Source organism: Hypanus sabinus, chromosome 9, assembly GCF_030144855.1.
Source record: "Hypanus sabinus isolate sHypSab1 chromosome 9, sHypSab1.hap1, whole genome shotgun sequence".
NCBI lineage: Eukaryota > Metazoa > Chordata > Chondrichthyes > Myliobatiformes > Dasyatidae > Hypanus > Hypanus sabinus.
The window spans coordinates 135,180,242-135,205,537 of NC_082714.1; the positions used below are offsets into that span (position 1 = coordinate 135,180,242).

The window sequence follows — 25,296 nt, forward strand, 5'->3', positions numbered from 1 at the left end:
CACATGAGGTCATCAGTCACCTAAACGCAGTGATACCCTCGCGCCAGGGATCACTGGTTGGCCTTGGGTAACCAGCCGCCCTGCGCGGCCAGCGAGAACTGCCATTGCTACTGGCCTAGAGCGCGGACAGATGGACGTCGCCTCTAAACCTGTTTAGCACACTGAATATTCATGGGGAACCCGGTGCTAAAATATTCGCAGATGAATTAATTCGGGCTCAGGGTTTCGTAAGTAGCAGAACAGCTACCTCGCTGCGATCTACTGAAAGTCATCCCTCGAGACAAACTTTTGTCTCCTGATAGATCCTACCTACCTACAATGGGGGGGCAGGCACTGGTGGGTTGCAATGATTTTATATGCTCATACAAGGAAAATATGCACTGTATGTCTAATATTAAATTTGATAGATAAACTCTTTTAGAAACGAAATTGAGTGTATTAGCCACTTATAAGTGATTTATAGTTGACTTACCACCTATATTCCGGTTGTGATTAACACCACCCCCCCCCCACCACCCCGTCGGCCAGTCCGCAAGAATATTGTCAATATTAAATCGGTCCGCAGTGCAAAAAAGGTTGGTGACCCCTGACCTATACTGTGCTGTAATATTTTATGTTCCATTTGAAATATGAAGGGTACATATTAAACACATTTTTGTGTAAAATAAAAAAGTTATTCTGCTTTCTGTTGCAGCTATTCTTATCAATTAGTGATTAGCAAATGGCCATCTGTACTGAGTGTCAAATAAAGCACATGGCGCTACCATTCATTATTAGCCTTGCCCATACCTATTGTAATGTTTGGAACTATACTTTAAGCGTATATAGAAAAGTCTTTGTGTTTTAATTCACAAATAAATCACAGCAAATGATAGTCATTAGCTGTACTTCTAGAGAATTGGATGGTTATAATGGGAAAACATTTCATTTTGATGAAGGCTTTCAATCCTGCTTTAGGTCTGTCAATAGACAGACACAATAGTTCACGTGAAAGGCTAATAAATCAAATGTCTGAAAGCTGTGTAAATCAGGAATAAAGCATGATTGCAATCATTTCCAGACTGAATCTCAGCACTTGCGAAATTCAACCAGGTGTGAGTATAAATGAATCACCTTTCTCCTGTCATAAGTTCCACTCAATACAGCACAGGACAGTTATGTGTTTTGTAACTCCAAAACATGAAAGGAAAGGATGGGAGCGAGAGATAATGTGTTTAGATCCGTTTTTACCTTTCATGAGATGCACGCATGTGATGTGGTGGCATGATGACATTTGCCATTCATGTATTTTACATATAACCTGCAATGCCTGAATGCAGAATCAAACAATATATTTACCATATTACAGAAATATTAAATACACAAGGACAACATCTTTCCTTGTGAAAGATAGTCTTTTGCATGTTAGTCTAAAAACGCTTGATCACATTGTTCCAAGAAGCAACAATCATTGAATACTCTTGGAACAAATGTTGCACAGACCTCCCTAAGTGGGTCCCAGCCCAGAGTCTGCAACCTGATCCTTCTCGGGCACATTCTCTTGTTTTCTAAATTCCCTGCTCTCCTTGGAATACTTCACGAAAACAGCAAATTCCACATCTCCACATGATCCAACATAAGAATTTCAAGCAAAATCTCACACCTCACCTTCCTCAAGGCATACAGTATCTACGGTAACATTCAAGCACAGAATTCCATGCAACTTCCCCTACTTCCTATCCCTGCACTACCCCTCACTTTGTAGAAGACATACAAAAAATATTCTTGAGAAATTAGAAACACAAGGAACACTGAAGAAATGTAATCTAAAGAATCTTTGGGTCTACAGTTAGCCTACAAGGACCTATCATAACGGACATGAAGCTAAGGAAGAGTGCATGATGGAACTCGACCTTTCTGCATCAATGATTTAAGATTTAAACAGATAACATTGAATAACCTAAACAGATAGTATTGAACAATAATGAAGATTTCAAAAATGATCAGAAAATTTGGAATAACATTTGGCTTAATGAAAAATAGTTGTTAATAATTTTTTTTTACATTCATTTTCTTGTGTGCTTTGTAACCATAACTGACCACCATGGCAAATCAATCTTCAACAAATCAATGGCTCCCAAATGCAATTCGAGAAGTAAGTCAATGTAAAAGGAGTGAGGTATATGATGTCTGATTCTACCAATGTATGCCGGTTGAGAAGAGTCTCGCCTAATTATATTAGGGAAATCATAGGTAGACTACCTAAAATTGTCCACCTATCAATTTTCTTGCATATAATTTTGTGAGCAGCAATTTTCTAATTGCCAACAAAGACAGCTCACCATCTCAAGTAAGTATGTATTTGGGCAATTCTGTCATTAATTTCTTCTCCTTTTTAACACTGCATTTTATGGTAATTAAATTTAAGTAGGTAATCATGTAAACCAGTTCCATTATCAGTACTATTAAGAGATATTTACATTTTCTGGCAACCTTTCTAAATTTTAAAACAACTGGTATGTTTTTAAAAACTCAAAAGACATTAGTAAAGACGTTAGCTTGTTATACAGATGACTGCACCAAGCTATTGAGTCACAGCTGGACTGGTACCGTGCATCCTTCCTGATTTCATTTCTGGTCAATCTGCATTTTATCAGCATGGATTGAGCTTTTACACAGTTATAATAAATAACAACGACAGACAAGCTATAATTGCATACTTCTAATGCTATCAGTTCAATTCTGTCATAGTACCATTGCACTAAAATGGCGATACTTTCTGAATTTCTCAGTAAATTCTAGGCAGTTTGCAGAAATCTACTCTCAGTGTATTATTTATTAATACTAATCATGATTTCTCAAATTCTCTTCAACATTTGGTAGACAACTATGGATTTGTTTTCCATGTACTTTATCCTCATTCTTTGAACAACTAATCCTACCGAGCAGTGTCCTTGCATCCCTACTCCCCGGAACATATCAAAATAATTATAAGTTGCTGGTTGAAACAATAATGCATATGAACTCCATGTTATAACATACACAGAATGGCTTGGAATAAGTGAGATTAATGACAGAACATTTCGGAACTACATTGGTAAAAAGCAATGTTTGCATTTTGAATAACGCGCACACAAAATTCTGAAGGAACACAACAAGTCAGGCAGCATCAGGGCAAGGGAACAAACCCGATAATTCAGGCAGAGACCCTTCATCAGTATTGGAAAGGAAGGGAGCAAAAAGCAGAATAAGAAGGTGGGCGGAGGTGAACCTGGCAGGTGATTGGTGAGACTAGGTGAGAGGGAGGGTAGGTGTGGTTATGAAGATAAAAGCCGGGAGGTGATAGCTGGAAAAGGTAAACAGCTGAAGAAAGAACCCAATAGGGGAGGATCACGGACAATGGAAGAAAGGGAAGAAGAATGGGAACTAGGGGGATGTGATAGGCAGGTGAGGTGAAGATAAAGAGTGAGCAGGGAACCCGATTGAGGAATTGGAAAAGAGAGAAGGAGGGAAGGGAAGAAATAACCAGAAGTTAGAGAAATTGATGTTCAAGCCATCAGGTTGGAGGCTACCCAGCCTGAATATGAGATGTTGCTCCTCCAGCATAAGATTGGCCTCATCAGAGCAGTAAAGGAGGCAAGGACAGAAAAGTCAGAATGGGAATGTGAAGTCTAATTGAAATGGGTTCAATCAGATGCTGGAGACCCTGCCTTTTGTGACAGACAGAGCAAAGGTGCTTCCACAAGCAGTCCCCCACCTGTGTCGGCTCTCATTGATGCAGAGAATACCACACAGAGGAGGAGAGTAGAAAGGAATTCAGGATCTTTATGGTGGAGTCAGGCACTTGTGGAGGGATGGAGAGGGGAAGGTAGTGTCTTAATCAGGCAGGTTTGGGATTAACTATTGACGTTGTGACAGGAGGTAGGTGAGCTCTCAGTGTTGCACTTGAGCTGGGGTATAGGGGAAAGTTCTGCAGGGAACTCAGCAATAAGGGAGGAATTTTAAAGGAGAAACTACCTGCAGTTGTGAAATCTCCACAAAATCATTCACGGTCTTCCCCAGCCAGAAGTCCTGGATGAACCAACCATGTGATCCACAACTGCTGAGGGCCAGAACTGTGGTGCTCAGGCTTGGTGACCAAGTAAAGTTCAAGAGATCTGGGTACAATCTCCAGAAAGCCATCTTATGTGAAGTGACAAATCCGGGCCAAAGTTGAATCACTGAAAGATGCCCAACACCTGTGTCAGGGCTTGAATGTAATCACCGTCTACAAAGTAAAACTAAGCGACATAGATGACAACAAGATTTCGCTACCAGATGAGCTTAATACCTCCATAAAAACATAGAGGCAGCTTCATGAACTCCCACAGCACCCACTGATCCTGTGATTCCTGTTTTTGAGGCCAACATGTAAGCATCCTTCAGGAAGGTTGAGCAACAGAAACCATCTGACTCAGATGGAGTACCTGGCCAAATAATAAAGATGATCAACTGGCTGGAGTGTTCCCTGAGGTCTACTCTCTCACACCAGCAGTCTGAGGTACCCACCTGCTCCAAGCAGGCTTCAATTACGCCTGTGCCTGGGAAGAACCTGGTAACCTATGTCAAAGACTATCACTCAGTAGCACTTACATCCACTGTGATGAAGTGCTTTGAGAGCTTGGTGATGAAACATAACAACTTCTGTCTGAGAAGCGACTTGGGTCTGCTCCAATTTGCTTACTGTCACAACAAGTCAGCAGCAGATGCTATTTCATTGGCTCTTCACTCAACCATGAACATCTGTACAGTGAAAATGCATACATCAAGATTCTCTTCATTAATCGCTGCTCAGCATTCAAAAGTATCAACCCCCTCAAACTTATCAGTAAGCTTAAATCCCTAGGCCTCAATACAACCAGTTTGGATTGACAACATCTCCACCACAATCATCATCAGCACAGGGGCACCACAAAGTTGTGAGTTTAGTTCTCTGCTCTTCTCACTTCGTATTTATGACTGTGAGGCTAAGCGCAGCTCCAATGCCATATTCAAGCTTGCTGATGACACCGCTGTCATTGGCCGAATCAAAGGTGGTGATGAATCGACTAATAGGAGGGAGATTGAAATTCTGGCTGAGTGGTGCCACAACAGCAATCTCTTACTCAACTCCTTTCTTGAGATCTTTACCTGAAGGAGACTTGGCACATATCCATGAGCATGTGAATGACTGGAAGATGTGATCAAGCAGAATTAAAAGAACTACAGATACTAGAAACCTAAAATAAAGATGAAAGAGCTGATTATTGACTTTAGAAGGAGGAAACCAAGGATCCATGAGCCAGTCCTAATTGGAGGATCAGAGGTGGAGAGGGTCAGCATCTTTAAATTCCTCTGCGTTATTATTTTAGAGGATTTTTCCTGGGCCCAGCACATAAGTGGCATTAAGAAAAAAGCATGACATCTCTCTTCCTTAGGAGTTTGCAAAGTTTCAGCATTTCATCTGAAGCTTTGACAAACTTCTATAGATGTGCAGTGCAGACCATATTGATTGGCTGCATCACAGACTGGTGTGAAAACATTAATTCCCTCTAACAGAAAAGCCTACACAAAGTAGTGGATATGGCCCATCCATCACAGGCAAATCCTTCCCAACTATTGAGCACATATACAGTGCATGGAGTGCTGTCACAGGAAAGCAGCATCCACCACCATCCAGGCCAATCTCATGTTGCCATCAGGAAGGACGTACAGGAACTTCAAGATCCACACCACTTGGTTCAGGAAAACTCATTACCTCTCAGCCACCCAATCAGTGAACTGTTCCCACAACCAATGGACTTACTTTCAAGGACTCTTCACCTCATGTTCTTAATATTTATTGCTTATTGAATTATTACATTTTTTCTTTCTTTCTGCATTTGCACAGCTTGTTGTCTTTTGCACACTGGTCGTTTGCCCATTCTGTTGAGTGCAGTCCTTCAATAGTTCAATAGTTTTTCTTGTACTTACTGTGATTCCCTGCAAGAAAGTGAATCTCAGGGTTGTATATGGTTACATATACATATGCACTTTGATAATAAACTTTGCTTGTTTGTATTTTTATATAACCACCTTTATAGGTGTTATTATTCAATGGTTTTACTTGTAATTGTAGTACATATAGATCACCATATACAGTCCTAAGATTCATTTTCTTGCAGGCATACTCAATAAATAAATAGAATAATGATCATTATAGAATTAATGAAAAACCACACAATTTGGGCCTTCAACCAGTGTGCAAAAGACAACAAATTCTACAAAAGTAAAAAAAAATAACAACAAATAAATAAGCAATAAATATCAAGAGCCTGAGATTTGAGTCCATTGTTAAGTGGACTCACTTAAATCTCCTTGTAAGTGAGTCCATTGGTTATGGGAATAGTTCAGTGATGGGGCAAGTGAAGTTGACTGAAGTTATCCCTCTTGATTCAAGAGCCTGATGGTTGAGGTGTAATTACTGTACTTTTCCTGAACCTGGTGGTATGAGTCCTGAGGCTCCTCTACTTGCCTCCCGATGGTAGCAGTGAGAAGAGTTTGTTCTTATGGCACCACTTAGGCACATTTTCAATCTCACTCCTATATATTTTCTAGAAGCTTCTTAATTTTTTTCCTGCAGCAGGCATCATGCCACTTGAATCTGGCTGTTCATAGGTTACAACTTATTAGTGGAATATATTTTATCTCCTGTCTGAGTATGAGGTGACAACAGAGGCTTTTCTTTCCTTTGTTTCATTATTTGTTCTTGTAAATGGGGTCTATGCTCATAGTGAAGGAATCCCTCTGCATGAATGGTCTGTGCATTTCCAACTAAATTGGACTCTAATAACATCCTGCATAGACGTCATCAGATACTATTGCATTTTTCTGGACAATTCCATGGATAAGCAAATCAACCACATGGATTATATCCTTATGGATGCAATAGCACAATCCAATTGGTTTCTAATAAAATTATTATCAAGCAGCACAAGTAAATGTTGCACTGTGATAAAATTATTTTGGTCAAAACAATCACTTTGCCTTTGTCTACCGTAGAATTATAAGTGTAAATTGTTACAAAGTAAAGTGTAGCTTCAGTCTTCAGGGAGCCATGCTTCTTATCTACCTTTGCTTTCAAATAAGACTGGCACAAATAACTGCCTTGTAATGAAATTATTGTGACTGCTACTTAGGAAGTCAGCATTGTACTGCATAACATGGTGTCATGGTGTAGCAACTGAAGTCCTTTGTGCACAATAGAAGCAATGTCAGCAAACAATCCAGCAGGGAAATTAGCGCTATCTGCAATGTGTCTGGGTACTTTCACTGCCACAGATTTCCAGTTCATTGTGTTTGCTGCATTCCAAGCAAGGCTTCAGCAAGAATAGTAAGACGGAAATGGTAGAAATTGTGTAGTAATTGAATTGTAACTACAAGAATACCAATCCAAAAAGACAATAATGATGTCATTTAGGGCACCAAATACATCAGTGTAGCACTAGGTCAATGGTTGTGCATTGTTAAAGGAAAAATGGATCATGTACAACTAAAATTGAAAAATCAATACACATGTTACAAATAAATTCTGAACACTGATGTTATTCTCTTCCCTTTAATCTGCTCTCTGAAGTAAATGGATGAAAACATTTTCCCATGCTTATTCTAAGATCAACCATAATTTTTCTAATAAAATTATTCAATCACTGAATGAATCACTTAATTCTGAGAAACCAAAACTAATTTAACCACTTCAGTTAGTTCAATAGTCTGATTCCTACTATGCCATTTATTAAATGAACAAGTTCAAAAGTTCTAAACAAGTACATATAAAAATTAAACTAATTAATTACATGTACTCCACATATTAGTGAGGAATCTTCAGGTACTTTTGTTTCATTCTAGTCCAAGATACCATTTGGACCTTTCCAAGTCCAAGACATTGTTTCTATTTAAATGCTGAAATCATATGGAATTTATTGAGTAATCTAATGCATGTTCTACCATTTTCCGCAGCTCAACAAAATATCTGATAGGAAGTACTTGGGTTACTAAAATATGCATAGTAGCCAAATTCTTTCATCAGGATAGTTCTGTCATCATAGCAAAGTCAGCTTAGGACTTCTGCTCAGCTCTGATATTATGGGCCATGGGTTACATGGGAAGATTCCAGGCAGGGTCCCCACCAGCAAGAGAGTACTTTGATGATAATTTACTGTGAACTTTGAACACCACTACCAAGAAAAGGGGGGGGGGAGGGTGGATGGGGGGGGTACGGTGTAGAGTTCTGGATTGGGCCACCATGGAAAACTAGAGGTCCAAATTTAAAAGGTCAACAGATCTGAAATCTTCTCGGGTGCTGGAATGAGTCTTTTAAATGATTTGCTAGAGTATAGATTAGGACTTGCCACTATTCCCATCACTCCAAAAGGTGTTGAAGTGGGTATTATGGCCTGCTCAGTTTATATTGATCATATTTTGGCCAAAGAGGAGTTTGAAAGAGATCTCAATTTCCTAGCATATGCCTAGAAAAGAATAAGCTGCAGATGATGTCATAATCCCCCTACTGCTAGACTCCATATGGAGCTCAGTGTCAGAATCGAATCACAAGCTCATCAGCTGGCCTGTTTGAATGTTGTAACACATGAGAAACTTTTAAATACTTTCCCAAAGCTTATACAGCTTTAACACTCTATTCATGGTCTCCTTCAAAGGCTATCAGGCATTCTAGAGATAAGGCTCATCAATATACCTAGCTGTACCATGATCCTTAACTCTGGTATGTAAAGGAACAGTTTGACTGGATAAATGCACCCACACATGTTTAGTATAGATATTGAGAGAGTGTGGAAATTGAGCCAACTCTCTCAACTCAGGCCATTAATTCAAAAACGCACCATTTTGTTTGTCATAAGTGTTATATAGGTATTGTTGTTGAATTACAATTTTAATAATGTGTGGATATCTACTCCAAATAGAATATATGTTTTAACTTTTGCAAAACAATATTATAATATAATATTATAACATAATATAATATATATTATTAAATAATAATACCCAACTGTTTGCCAAGCTTTCTCTCTGGATTTCAGTATAATATATTGCTTGCAAGGTAAAACTTGTTAGTTATTATCTATGGATCAAATATCTTTTAATTATAATCCATTATCCATACTACTTAACCACTCAACTTATAGTCCAACAGCTGGTGTTAGTTGTCAGTTAGAAAGAAAATAGTTCCATTGGGAAATGATGTTCTCTCATACACAAGTGAAAGTGTTCATGGTAATATTATCATAACATATGTCTGTTTATTAACTGCAGGGTTGAATAAAAGAAGCATGACTGAAATAAATGGTGCCTGTCAAGGCTTTAGAGGTTAGACTAGGCCTGGCATTGATTGATTCCTATAACAGGACAGGTCATGAAGCCGTACTGTTGGAAGATTTCCTTCAGAACTAAGGATTGGTTTAGAGGGCTGAAAATTTAAGCCTTCACAGGCCCCTCCTGGCCTTGATGCTTAATTTTTCTCAGGTGTTCTGATCTATGCAGGTACCTCGGTAATGTATTAATGGTCAGCTGCCCAAAATGTAACACAAAAGCATCTATAAGTAAGATTATCTCAAATTCAACTGCAAATTTAAAATAAATTGCTTTAGACCAATTTTCTCAATGTGACTCTATCCTATAAATCCAGACTCTACCACACAAAAATCTATCTTTCACACCAATTAATCAAGATCTATATTTATACTCTGAAACATGTGTTCCTGATTACACATAAACCGTGAAAAGGGCAGAGGTTTATGCACTGATATTTCTAATGACTAATAGGGAAGTTCAGAAACAATTTATTAGGCTAAGGAACAGAACAGTACAGAAGTTACAAGGAGCTCAGTTAAGTCTGTGTCTCGAATACTGCCTTCAATTCAGACATTGCTTCCAAGGAGGAATTTATCCCCAGCAGAAACATCATATTAGAATAATACTAGGGATTAAAAGATTAACTTCTGTTGACCTATTGCAAAGATAAGGATCTTGTGATTCAGTAATGATAAAGAAGCACTTCTCTCCTCCAAAAACAGTTCAAATCACATTCCCAACAAACCTCTAACAGGTCTACTCCCATCCTAAGCACATTGGTGGTTTGTCAGTCTTTGTGTGTAGTTTTTCATTGATTCAATTTTATCTCTTTGTTCTATTGTAAATACCTGCAAGAAAATGAATTTCATGGTAGTATATGCTGATATATATGTGCTTTACTTTCATGATAAATTTACTTTGAACTTTGAAGCTGGCCTAATTTTAAGGTGATTTGAAGCAGGAAGAGGGGAATGTCAAAGGTAAGTTCTTTACACAAAGAGTGGTGGGTGTGCTAAACATCCTGACAGGGGTTATGGTGGATGCAGATACGCTTGGGACATTTAAAAAAAATCTTAGATAGGCACAAGGATGATAGAAAAATGGAGGGCTATATAGGGGGGAAATGTTAGACTGATTCTGGAGTAAATTAGAAGGTTGACACAACATTGGTGCCTGAAGGACCAGTTCTGTGCTATAATCCACACAGTCTGTGTGGATTGGTGATAACATATTCTCCTCACAGACGATCAACACTGGTGCATCTCAGGGGTGTGTGCTTAGCCCACTGCTCTGCTCTCTATATACACATGACTGTGTGGCTAGGGACAGCTTGAATACCATCTATAAATTTGCTGATGATACAACCATTGTTGGCAGAATCTCAGGTGGTGACGAGAGGGCAAAGAGGAGTGAGATATGCCAACTAGTGGAATGGTGCCGCAGCAATAACCTGGCACTCAACGTCAGTAAGACGAAAGAGCTGATTGTGGACTTCCAGAAGGGCAAGATGAAGGAACACGTACCAGTTCTCATTGAGGGATCAGAAGTGGAGAGAGTGAACAGCTTCAAGTTCCTGGGTGTCAAGATTGCTGAGGATCTAACCTGGTCCCAACATATTGATGTACTGTAGTTATAAAGAAGGCAAGACAATGGCTGTACTTCATTAGGAATTTGAAGAGATCTGGCATGTCAACAATTACACTCAGAAACTTCTATAGTTGTACTGTGGAGAGCATTCTGACGGGCTTCATCACTGCCTGGTATGGAGGGCCTACTGCACAGGACCGAAAGAAGCTGCAGAGGTTGTAAATCTAGTCAGCTCCATCTTGGATACTAGCCTACAAAGTACCCAGGATATCTTCAGGGAGCGTAGTCTCAGAAAGGCAGCATCCATTATGAAGGACCTCCAGCACCCAGGACATGCCCTTTTCTCACTGTTACCATCAGGTAGGAGATACAGAAGCCTGAAGGCACACACTCAGCGAATCAGGAACAGCTTCTTCCCCTCTGCCATCTGATTCCTAAATAGACATTGAATCTTTGGACACTACCTCACTTTTTTAATACAAAGTTTGTATATATTATTTCTGTTTTTGAAGAATTTTAAAAATCTATTCAATATATGTATACTGTAATTGATTTATTTGTTTATTTATTTATTATTTTTTTTCCTCTCTGCTAGACTATGTATTGCATTGAACTGCTGCTGCTAAGTTACCAAATTTCATGTCACATGCCGGTGATAATAAACCTGATTCTGATGCCAATTCTAATGTTCTTCGTTCTATGCCCTATGAATCACTGTGTTAGTTAATTTTCAATATTGATTCAATGAATAAAAACAGCTCCTACTAAAAAGAATGATAGAATAATAGTCACTGCTTTCAAATCACTTGACTTGTGAACGTAGATTAGTAATGTACACTTCTGTCAGTGCTAGTTAACAGCAGACAGCAGAAAGTGGGAGATTTGAAACACATGTCCCAGTCGTATCCGTGGTTATAAAGAGAGCCAAGTTACGCTGCAGAGTGCACTTTTCTGTATGCACTTTCTCATTGAGACTCAGGTATTAATTTGTATGCATCCCTCTGCTGGCAAATGTATTAGATCCAACATACGTGCAGTGGCCAGTTATTAGGTACCTCCCATACCTAATAAACTGGCTACTGAGTGTAGGATCATGGTCTCCTGTTGCTGTAGTCCATCCACTTCTGTCTCCAGTGTGTTGTGCATTCAGAGACGCTCTTCTGCACACCACTGTTGTACTCATCTGTCCATTCTCTTCTGATCTCATCAACAAGGCATTTTTGCCCATAGAACTGCATCTCACTGGATGTTTTCTGTTTTATGCACCATTCTCTGTAAACTCTAGAGACTGCTGTGTGTGAAAATCCTAGGAGATCAACAGTTTCTCAGATACTCAAACTACCCTATCTGGTACCAGCAGTCAAAGTCACTTAGATCACACTTCTTCCCCATTCTGATGTTGGGCCTGAACAAGAACTGAACCTCTTGACCATGTCTGCATGCTTTTATGCATTGAGTTGCTGCCACACGATTGGCTGATTAGATATTTGTATTAACAGGTTGACAGGTGTACCTTAAAAACTGGCCACCACTGAGTTAACTGAAGTACTTGTGTAGGTCTTCCTAACAAATGCTGACAGCATACAGAGCCGCAAGATGACAGGAAAAAGCGTGACATGAAGCAGACTACCATTTTACACCTCCATGCACAACGGTAAATGCTAACTCTAGTCTCCAACCAGATCGCCACGACCAGCACCGCATCAAACCTACCCCTGCCCGAACTATTTAAACAGGCACAGTTGTGCAGCTCGAAGGGCTGATGCCACACTGCCTCAGCTACACAGGTTCAATCCTGACCTCTGGTGCTATCTGTGAAATCTGCACATTGCCCCTGTCGCCAACTGGTTTCCTCCTGAAATTCTGGTTTCCTAACACTTCGCAAGGACATGCATGGTGGTAGGCTACTAGACCACTACTAATTACCGCTGATGAGACAGAGAACATGGGAGAAAATGCTCCGAATGTGAGGAAAATAAAAACTGGGATTAGTATAGGTTTACTATAAATGGACGTTTAACGGTTGGCACGGACTTGTTGGGCTGAAGGGCCTGTTTCTCTTCTGTTCTTGAAGGTGCATTGCTGGTTTATTTCTTCAAGTTGTTATTGCTTTGTGAGGTACATTAAACTTGTTTAAAGTTTAATTCACGAAAGAGAGTAGTCTGGCTGGTCTAAAAGGACATTTTCACTGTCACATAAAAGATTGCGCTAGTCATGGGAAACTTGCTAACGGCTCCTTTGTTAAATGAGCAAGACTGACAGAATGACAGATCAGGGTAAGCTGCAGAAAGATGGGGAAAGTGCTCGCAGCAGAAGATCATTTGTACCAAGGTTCTTCAGGGAGTAATATTCTCACCTCAGGTTCAAGGAGAAATCAAGGCTTGAGGTCAGACTGAAAACCACCAACTGTTGTCCCTACAACTACCGCCTCAAGCTAGGCCAAGAACAGTATTACTATTGGCTGTCTTAGTAATCATGGTTTTACAAAGCATTACAGAACAACCCTATTTCCCAAAGTTTGCAGTACGATGCTCTATAAAAATATATAGAAGGCATTTTTACAAATGGTACCACATTTCATTGTCTCTTTCCTCAAAGAACCAGACAGGGTTTACAGTGACGGCAGCTTCCCTCAGCTGTTTGAGGTTGATTCCACCATGTACATCAAAGAATGGTTCTCCCCTGACACGTGAAGTGGTTCGTGATTCTTATCACTGCTCTGAGCACTGCACACCCAGGTCTACAATGAAAGCCAATCGCTGACACACTCAATCTGTGATCCTGCTGTGAGGTCCGATCGGAAGGAAAATGGGGAACAGGATTTAGTACTGAATCACATGCTTCATTTCCCTAGCATTTTGAGAGAACAGATATTGCTATCCAACTAAGGAGTAGGAGATTAGGGAAGAGCAAGCCTTGCTAAAGAAAGTGAAGAAAGGGAGCTATAGGCTAAAACAAAGAGAAACTTTTGCTCAGGCTTTAAGAGATCAAATTATTACAAAAAAAAACTGCAAACACATTCATCAAACTAATGTATACAAAATAAGACTGATTGTCTTGTACATCCCTTTATTGCCCGTTTCAGTGTGTTCATATCTTTTTCAGCAATTCCTCAAGGTGTTTCTCCAGTGACTACTACATGAGAGGCAGAAGATCAATTAACTTCATTTGTGGAGACTGGAGGGGCAGTAGAGCTGAGAATAATCTTGACAAGCTTCACTTTTCACTACTTCATCCTGTAGTCTATAGGGCTGGTTGACTGATAAGCAGCAGGCCATTGCTGCAGTGTGTGGTGAACTACCTGTACCTGTCTGGACATGCCCCCTGCTGACTGCTCCTGTGGCTCCTCCCACGGACCCCTGTATAAAGGCAATCAAGGCCTGAGCCCAGCCTTTCAGTCTCCAGGATGTAGTATGGTGGTCACTCACTGCTTGTTCCTTCTTCCAGTCAATAAAAGCTGATATCTCGCCTTACGTCTCAGAGTGAGTTATTGATGGTGCATCACAGTGACAGGAAGCGAGCTTCCTAAAGGAGGACAACCATGAAGCCTTTGCCATGCCCAGCAACCTTGATGATCCATTGCAAAAAAATAAAATGCTGGATGTTTTGTTTAATTTATTCAATTTTTCTGGATGTACCATCAACATCTTGTTGCCCATCCTGAACTGAGAAGGTGGTGGTGAACTTGTCTCAAATGCTGCAATCTTTCTGAAGCAGTACTCTAACAAAGCAGTAGAGTTATGAGTTAGAAACATAGAAAACCTACAGCACAATACAGGCCGTTCAGCCCACAAAGCTGTGCCGGACATGGCCTTACCTTAGAAATTACCAAGGGTTACCCATAGCCCTCTATTTTTCTAAGCTCTAAGTACTTATCCAGAAGTCTCTTAAAAGACCCTATCGTTTCCGCCTCCACCACCATCTCCAGCAGCCCATTCCACGCGCTCACCACTCTCTGTGTAAAAACTTACCCCTGACATCTCCTCTGAACCTACTTCCAAACACCTTAAAACTGTACCTTCTCGCGTTAGCTATTTCAGCCCTGGGAAAAAGCCTCTGACTATCCACATGATCAATGCCTCTCATCCTCTTATACACCACTATCAGGTCACCTCTCATCCTCCGTCACTCCAAGGAGAAAAGGGCAAGCTCACTCAACCTGTTCTCATAAGGCATGCTCCCCAATCCAAGCAACATCCTTGTAAATCTCTGCACCCTTTCTATGGTTTCCACATCCTTCCTGTAGTGAGGCAACCAGAACCGAGCACAGTACTCCAAGTGGGATCTGACCAGGGTCCTATACGGCTGCAATGTTACATCTCGGTTCTTGAACTCAACCCTACGATTGATAAAGGCCAATGTACCATATATGCCTTCTTAATCACAGAGTCAACCTGCGCAGCAGCTTTGAGTGTCCTATGGACTCAGACCCCAAGATCCCTCTGATCCTTCACACTGCTAAGAGTCTTGCCATTAATACTATATTCTGCCATCATATTTGACCTACCAAAATGAACCACCTCACATTTATCTGGGTTGAAGTCCATCTGCCACTTCTCAGCCCTGTTTTGCATCCTATTAATGTCCCGTGTCCACTTCCTCATCCAGGTCATTTATAAAAATCATGAAGAGTTGGGGTCCCAGAACAGATCCCAGAGGCATACCACTGCTGACTAATCTCCATGCAGAATATGACCCGTCTACAACCACTCTTTGCCTTCAGTGGGCAAGCCAGTTCTGGATCCACAAAGCAATGTCCCCTTGGATCCCATACCTCCTTACTTTCTCAATAAGCCCTCCCTGGGTTATCTTAACAAATGCCTTGCTGAAATCCATATACACTACTTCTGCTGCTCTACCTTCATCAATGTGTTTAGTTGCATCCTCAAAAAATTCAATCAGGCTCATAAGGCATGACCTGCCCTTGACAAAGCCGTGCTGACTATTTCTAATCATATTATGCCTCTCCAAATGTTCATAAATCCTGCCTCTCAGGATCTTCTCCATCAACTTGCCAACCACTGAAGTAAGACTCACCACTCTATAATTTCCTGGGCTATCTCTACTCCCTTTCTTGAATAAGGGAACAACATTGGCAACCCTCCAATCCTCTGGAACCTCTCCCGTCCCCATTGATGATGCAAAGATTATCATCAGAGGCTCAGCAATCTCCTCTCTTGCTTCCCACAGTAGCCTGGGGTATATCCCATTTGGTCCCAGGGACTTATCCAACTTGATGCTTTCCAAAAGCTCCAGCACATCCTCTTCCTTAATATCTACATGCTCAAGCTTTTCAGTCCACTGTAAGTCATTACTACAATCACCAAGATCCTTTTTTGTAGTAATTCTGAAGCAAAGTATTCATTAAGTACCTCTGATATCTCCTACGGTTCCAAACATACTTCTCCACTGTCACACTTGATTGGTCCTATTCTGTCACGTCCTATCCTCTTGCTCTTCACAAATTTGTAGAATGCCTTGGAGTTTCCTTAGTCCTGTCCACCAAGGCCTTCTCATGGCCCCTTCTGGCTCTCCAAATTTCCTTTTTAAACTCCTTCCTCTTAGCCTTATGATCTTCTAGATCTCTATCATTACCTAGTTTTTTGAGCTTTTCATAAGCTCTTCTTTTCTTCTTGACTAGACTTACAACAGCCTTTGTACACCACAGTTCCTGTACCCTACCATCCTTTCCCTGTCTCATTGGAATGTACCTATGCAGAACTCCACACAAATATCCCCTGAACATTTGCCACATTTCTTCCAAACGTTTACCTGAGAACATCCGTTCCCAATTTATGCTTCCAAGCTCTTGCTTGATAGCCTTATATTTCCTCTTACTCCAATTAAATGCTTTCCTAACGTATCTGTTCCTATCCCTCTCCAATGCTATGGTAAAGGATATAGAATTGTGATCACTATCTCCAAAATGCTCTCCCACTGAAAGATCTGTTACCTGACCAGGTTCATTTCCCAATACCAGATCAAGTACAGCCTCTCCTCTTGGAGGCTTATCTATATATTTTGTCAAGAAACCTTCCTGAACACACCTAACAAACTTCACTCCATCTAAACCCCTCGCTCTAGAGACTTGCCAATTGATATTTGGAAAATTAAAATCTCCCACCACCACAACCCTGTTATTATTACACCTTTCCAGAATCTGTCTCCCTATCTGTTCCTCGACGTCCCTGTTTCTGTTGGGTGGTCTATAAAAAACACCCAGTAGAGTTAACACCCAGTAGAGTTATTGACTCCTTCCTGTTCCTAACGTCCACCTACAGAGACTCTGCAGATGATGACTTCCTTCTTTTCTGCAGCCGTGATATTTTCTCTGATCAACAGTGCCATGCCCCCACCTCTTTTGCCTCCCTCCCTCTCCTTTCTGAAACATCTAAAGCCTGGCAGTCATAGTAACCATTCCTGCCCCTGAGCCATCCAAGTCTCTGTACCGGCCACAACATCATAGCTCCAAGTACTGATCCACGCTCTAACCTCATCCTGAGTTCTATGAGATGGACCCAGCGATGACGATGTAATGATAATATGCCCAAGCCAGCTTTATATGATGTGTTAGCAAGGAAATATAAATGGTTGTGTTTCTACTGCTGTTAAGTCCTGGTGGTCCTTTTGATAAATGGTACCCAAAGCCTCAAAACTCAGGGTTTGATGAAAGTTGCTATGAATGCTGAGACCCTGGACAGCTGTAGGTGTATGCCAGTCTTGACTGGTAAACTAATGGAGACAACTGTGCACTCCATATTGGAAAGTGTGGTTTCCATGTGACAGATCTCCAATTTTGTCCAAAGGCCTTTTATATGCACAAGTGTGCACTTGCAGCTTCTACACACTTTGTGGGGTGTGGGACAGATGTGATAACTTAAACATGAATATATCAGCAGACACCCTCATCATTGACCACTGTTACACACCAGCAGGGGCACTGACTCAGGTGTTACCCTTTCTGTGCTAGTTCACACTGGCTGCTCCAGGGGAGCCACATACACCCATATCCTGCTGGGCTAAAAGTTAGGCTTGATCTTCAGAAGAATCCAACATGACAAACTTTATGATCTCTTTTTTTTTTGTGTGCTTAATGCATTTTCTTAAAATTGAAAATTGCCATTTGGTTTGGATGTCTTTTCTTGTAAATTTAAGGAGCCTGACACTAATGTCGGGCATTGAACTCCGTGCTATGGACATTTATTTAGAGCTTCTCTTTCCCTAGGACAGAGGTTTCCAACCTTTTTTATATCATGGATCCCTACCATTGATTGAGGGGTTTGTGGTCCAAGGTTGGGAACCCTTGCCCTAAGTAAATGTGCTATGATTCAAACACATGATCTTGTGTTGTCCCAATCTGTAATAAGTTTGTTTAAGGCCAACTCATTTCAATGCATCACTTATGAAATGGGAACTGAACAAATTGTAAACATCGCTACTTGAATTCCAATGAAGTGCCTCAACCCAAGATATCCTCTCCATAGATGCCGCCAGACCTGATGCGTTGCTCCTGCATTTTGTGTGCATTGCTCTGGATTTCCAATATCTGCAGAATTTCTTGTATTTCTGCCCATATCACTATTTTTTTTTATTAAAGCCGTATTTGAAATCAATGAAGCAGAACTATTTCAAACGCAAGGTGATATGTTGATTTAAACTGATAATTGCCAATTAAAAGTGTACAGATCAAATCATCATAGGAGAGCTTGATTAACAGATCAACATAAATGAACAAAAAATAATCAGTTACTACCTGTCCCTCTCTGCAGCAGGAACGTGGCCAGTGAGCAGGGAGTTATGGCTCTATATCAATCCACCTTACCCAGAGAAAACACACTTAAAATGTCCGTGAGTAATCATATCAAGTTGTAAAGGTTATGATTATTTATAACTCTAAATACAAATTTCTTTTTGTGATTTATAGTTGTAGTTTACGATTGTATGGAAACAATTTACAAATGTGTAAATTCTTGGCACTTATCTGTGGTTACTAATGTTCATCCAAATGAAGAAATATCATTGCCATGTTGATGAGAGAAACAGAAGTACTTATGATTTTAGTCCACAGCAGAATTCATTATGTCATGTCCGATTACATCACATTCAGGCTTCATACTTACTGCCAGCAGTATTTGTGAAGAGCTGTGAATAACCTCAATATATTGGTAATCAATAATGCAGCCCATCACTGAGATGTAGGAGTGGCCATCCAAACTTTTCACGTAGTTGGTTGACATCTCTCTTCGTACACAGCCAGGACCATGCTCACTCCACCAGGAATGGTGCACAGATATATTAAATGTCAGAAGGTCACTTTCCTGTATAGAAACAAGGATATAATTATTGTTGCATCCATTTTAAATAACCAACTCATTACAATCACCAGAAAATATACAAAGGTTTCCACCATTACTCCATACATCAGGGCAGCTGTGCATTGACCAACTACTTGCTGGCTGATTGCATGCTAAAATCTCAACTGACCAGCCCCTGCAAGCATTAAATGCACAAGCAGTCAAGCTTTTCTCTCCCTAATCCAAAGTTCACATGCAAAGATTGTCATAGATTTGCTTCAGCTATTAAAGTATTGAGATTCATTCCATTCTACTGTCCGTACCTGCACCTCAGAGTCCTTCTGCCACGGCTTACCCTTTGAACGATATTCCTCTGAATAATGGCCTTCCAAGTCCCAGATTGAACTAAAGACCCCCTTTCTTCTCAGACCTCACTAACTACAAGGCCTCTCCTCAATCAGGGATCCAAATGCAATTAAAAAAAATCTAATCAGAGAATGAGGCCATTAGCTGAGGCACAAGCAAGGAGATTAAGCTCCCAGTGTTGTGGTAATGGGCTCCACTTGCCAGCAGGCAAGAGAGCAGGAAGTTGGCAGTTGGAAATTGTCAGGAACTGTGCAGTTCTTCCAATTTGAGAAAAAGTGAAGATAAGTATCAACAAGTTCTCCAGTAACTATCAGTCAATGGGTAGGAGAATCTGGGCCATTCATTGATAAAACATTCATTCCAAAACCTAAAGACAAAGCTGGGAAAATGCTGTGACTCCAACATAAGCTGTAGATTATCAGGCTCTGCCAAAAATCTGCAAATATTAAGCTGGTACTGCTCCAACCAATTATTGTGACATTATGCTTCAAATATGCCTTTTCTTCTCTTGGTGCTTGAGACTTTTTTACTTCACAAAAATTGCTCCAGTTTTGATTCATAGAATATCAAATATATCCGAGCCAGAAAATAACTGCTTCCAACTGCATTATTAATATTCATTCACAAAACTTCAATGTAGTTTCAAAACCATTTGGTCACCAAATCTCAGCAGGTTCTATGTGGCAGTAACTAATCACAGTGATGGTGTAGGCTCTCTGCCCTTATTATGCAAACTTATTTTTTCATAACGAATATAACTAAGAAAATGTGAAAAGGAGTAGTGGGACTGTATATTTCTGCAGCAACAAACCACATATTACACAGGATGCATCTTTCAACCAAAAGTTGGTATCATTAGATGTATTTTTCTCTCAGATGCTAAACCTCCTACAGCATTTTGTAACAAGCACATTCATTGCCTTACTAATGATGTTGCAGTCAGTTCCTGCTGAGCAAATGGCTCATTTTCTGCAGTCGCCAGAAGGAACCGCTTATTGAATATTCAGAATGAAACATCGATAATCTTCACCTACCTACTTTTAATTGTAAATTCAGTAGTGTTTTAGTATTTTATACTACAATTGTTCATGTGTAATTTGACAGAGTGTTGAAATCATATGACAAAGTGCAATGGGTAATTATTTATTTCCCAGTTTTAGCTCTACTCTCCTGAAACTACAGACTCTGTTCTGTGATGCAAAATATCTGTAGGTAGCATTCACAAACCAAATCTTAACCCAGACAATGGTATTCGTGTATGATTGTCAACTCTGAGTATCAACTGATTTCAGCATAGTTCACGGACAATCTTTTAACCGTCAGTGGCAACACAATGCCAACAGCCATCTATTTCTGTCATGAATAGCTATGGTCAATTTCCTAATACAGAACCCATAGGTCAATTCATTGATTCACAGACAGGCCCTTCAGTCCAACTCAACCCTGCTAATCAAGATGCCTGTCTTCATGAATCCTATTTGCCTCTGTTGACCATTCCTATTCATCTGCCCATCCAAATGACTTCTAAACATTATAATTGTGCTTGGCTCTACCACCTCATCTAGTAGTTCATTTCATATATCAATACCCACAGTGTGAAAAGCTTAGACCTCAGATCCCCTTTAAATGTTTTTGCTCTTACCTTAAGTTTATGCCCTTAAGTTTCAGTTTCCCCCTACCCTATGAAAAAGACTGCAACTATCAACATTCTATGCCCTTTGAGATTTTATAAACCTTTAAAAAGTAATCCCTAAGCCTCCTTCACTCCAAGAAAATCAGTCCTGGCCTATCCAACCTCTCCTGACAACACAAGCCATTCAGGCCAGGCAAAATTCTTGTTAATCTGTTCTTCTCCCTCTCTAGCTTAATCACATCCTTTCCACAGCATGGCACACAAAATTCCAGGTGCAGCCTAACCAACAATTTGAACAGCCTTAACAAGACGTCCCAGCTTGTACACTCAGTGCCTTGGCCAATGACAGCAAGTATACATATGCCTTCTTCACCACTGAACTTGTGTTATCACTTACAGAGAACTACGTACTTGTAATCAAAGGACTTACCATTCAGTAACGCTCCCCAGAGGCCTGCCATTCACTGTGTACATCCTAGTCTGATTTAACCTCTCAAAATTCGTCTTTCATATCTGTCATAGTTTTATTCTATCAGCCAATCCCTTGCCATCTTTCCCAGTTGATCTAGATCCTACTATAACATTAGACAACTTTCTTAACTGTTGAATGTACCACTAATTTTGGTATCATCTGCATACTTACTATCACACAACCTATATTCTCTTCCAAAATTATTAATTTATATGATGAACAATAAAGGATACAACATTAATCACTATATCACACTGCTGTCTACAGGTCTCCAATCAGACAAGCAACCTTCCCTCCATCGCTAAATCAAATTCAAATAATTACTCAAAATCCCTTCCAGTATCTTTTTCACCACTGAATTAAGGCTCACCAACCTGTGGCTGTCCTTGCAATCCTTCAATCATGAGCATTCCTCCAGTCCTCTGGTAGCTAGTTTAACTACCTCAACACACTGTTGTAATGAATTCATCTGTATGAATGGCATGCTCGACAGGTTTTTCACTGTATCTTGTTACATATAAAAATAATAAACATATTTACCAATTCACCAAAGATTATGAAAAACCAAGCTTCAGCACTCTGGTTCCTATAATCTACCAGTTTCTATATCCTTCTCCACAGCAAATACAGATTAAGTATTCATTTAAAACCTTAACTATTTCCTGTAGTTCCACACATAGACTATCACAAGTTAACTTTTTGCTCTTAATTTCCTTGAAAAATCTTTAAGGATTTTCTTTTACCTTACCTATCAGAAGCAAACAAGTCCTGAATGCTTCCTATCTCACATTTTAAACCCCCCCCCCCCCCCACATGTCAAATGTCCCTTTACCTGCAAACAACCTCTTCCAACCACCTCTCTCAAAATCCTGTCAAATGGCATCAAATCCTATCAAATACCAACCATCTTGCTGGCAAACGTGCAGTCTCTGGTGAATAAAGTCGATGATCTCAGAGCTAGGGTGCTGAATCAGAGGGACACTAGGACCTCATATGTCCTTTGTTGCACAAAATCCTGGTTAACCCCTTCTGTACCAGATGCAGCAATTCAGTGATGGGCTTATTATACACCATCAGGATAGATCTATAGAGTCTCTCAAAAGCAGAGGTGGAGGAGTATGCCTCATGATCAATTCTTCTTGGTGCACAAACATATCAGTGCTGTCCCAATTCTGCTCACCAGACCTGGAATATCTAGCGGTACAGTGCCGTCCATCTTACCTACCACAGGAATTCTCTGTGGTCATTTTGGTAGTAGTTTACATTCCACCTCAGGCCAACGTCAAGCAGACTTTAGATGATCTGAGCAATGGGTTCAACATGCACAAAACAGCGCACCCTAATACCTTCACTATTGTTTTGGGAGATTTTAACCAGGCCAGTCTGAAAAAACCACTAAGCAATTACCAGCAACGGGTCACTTGCAATACCAGAGGAAACAACACACTGGACCATTGCTACACCACCATCAAGAATACCTACCGTGCTACTCCACACCCTCACTTCGGGAAGTCTGATCACCTGGCTGTACTTCTACATCCTGAGTTTAGGCAGAGACTGAAGACTGCAGCACCAGTAGTGAGGACCAAGAAGGTATGGACAAGGGAAGCACAGGAATGACTACAGGACTGCTTTGAATCGGTAGATTGGATTGTATTCAGGGATTCATCTTTGAATCTGGATGAGTATGCTGTAGTTGTTACTGGCTTCACTAAAACCTGTGTGGACGAGTGTGTGCCTAAGAAAACTTACTGTACATTCCCAAACCAAAAGCCGTGGATGAACCAGCAGGTACATCATCTGTTGAAGGCTAGATTTATTTCTTTCAAGTCTGGCGACCTAGGCCTGTACCAGAAAACCAGGTATGATTCGTGGAGGGCAATTTCAAGGGTGAAGAGACAATTTCGAATGAAGTTGGAAGCACGACAACTCTGGCAAGGTTTAGAAGACATTACTCCCTAAAAAAGCAAAACCCAATTGCATGAATGGCAGCAATGCTTCACTACCAGATGAACTTGAACGACTTCTATGCACACTTTGAAAGGGAGAATATAACTACAGCTGTGAAGATCCCGGCTGCACCTGATGACCCTGTGATCTCTGTCTCAGAGGCTGATGTTAGGCTGTCTTTAACAAGAGTGAACCTTCGCAAGGCGGAAGGTCCCAACAGAGTACCTGGTAAGGCTCTGAAAACTTGTGCCAACCAACTAGCAGGAGTATTCAATGACATTTACAACCTCTCACTGCTAAAGACAGAAGTTCCCACTTGCTTCAAAAAGGCAAAAATTATACCAATGCCTAAGAAGAATAAGGTGGGCTGCCTTAATGATTATCACCTGGTAGCACTCACATCGACAGTGACGAAATGCTTTGAGAGGTTGGTCATGAATAGACTGAACTCCTGCCTCAGCAAGAACCTGGACCCATTGCAATTTGCCTATCGCCATAATAGGTCAATGGCAGATGCAATCTCAGTGGCTCTTTACATGGCTTTAGACCACTTGGAAAATACAAATCAGGATGCTGTTTTTCAACTATAGCTCAGCATTTAATTCCATCATTCCCACATTCCTGATTGAGAAGTTGCAAAACCTGGGCCTCTGTACCTCCCTCTGCAATTGGATCTTCGACTTCCTAACCGGAAGACCACAGTCTGTGCAGATTGGTGATAACATATCCTTCTCGCTGATAATCAACACTGGTGCACCTCAGGGGTGTGTGCTTAGCCCACTGCTCTACTCTCTGTATACACATGACTGTGTGGCTAGGCATAGTTCAAATACCATCTATAAATTTGCTGACGATACAACCATTGTTGGTAGAATCACAGGTAGTGATGAGAGGGCATACAGGAGTGAGATATGCCAACTAGTGGAGTGGTGCCGAAGCAACCTGGCACTCAATGTCAGTAAGATGAAAGAGCTGATTGTGGACTTCAGGAAGGGTAAGACGAAGGAACACATACCAATCCTCATAGAGGGATTAGAAGTGGAGAGAGTGAGCAGCTTCAAGTTCCTGGGTGTCAAGATCTCTGAGGAACTAACCTGGTCTCAACATATCGATGCAGTTATAAAGAAGGCAATAAAGCAGCTATACTTCATTAGGATTTTGAAGATTTTTGGTATGTTAACAAATACACTCAAAAACTTCTATATTTGCACCATAGAGATCATTCTGACAGGCTGCATCACTGTCTGGTACGTGGGAGGAGGCTACTGCACAGGACTGAAAGAAGCTGCAGAGGGTTGTAAATTTAGCCAGCTGCATCTTGGGCACTAGCCTATAAAGTACCCAGGACACCTTCAGGGAGCGGTGTCTCAGAAAGGCAGCATCCATTATTAAAGACCTCCAACACCCAGGGCATGCCCTTTTCTCACTGTTACCATCAGGTCAGAGGTACAGAAGCCTGAAGGCACACACTCACTCAGTGATTCAGGCATAGCTTCTTCCTCTTTGCCATCCGATTCTTAAATGGACGTTGAACACTTGAACACTACCTCATTTTTTTCTGTTTTTGCATGATTTTTAATCTATTCAACATACTGTATAAAGTATACTGAGTAAGATTTATTTATTTATTATTTTTTTCTTCTAGATTG

At 40.6% G+C, this 25,296-nt stretch overlaps 1 protein-coding gene across 1 annotated transcript in view; it reads right to left on the bottom strand.

Annotated features, from left to right (window-relative positions):
- Nucleotides 1-25,296, bottom strand: part of LOC132399831 (sodium/potassium-transporting ATPase subunit beta-1-interacting protein 3-like) — a 197,225-nt gene that overhangs the window by 37,852 nt on the left and 134,077 nt on the right. The window contains exon 4 of the mRNA XM_059980634.1: nucleotides 19,053-19,250. Coding sequence (XP_059836617.1) covers nucleotides 19,053-19,250 — 198 coding nt within the window. The remainder of the gene's footprint in view (nucleotides 1-19,052; nucleotides 19,251-25,296) is intronic.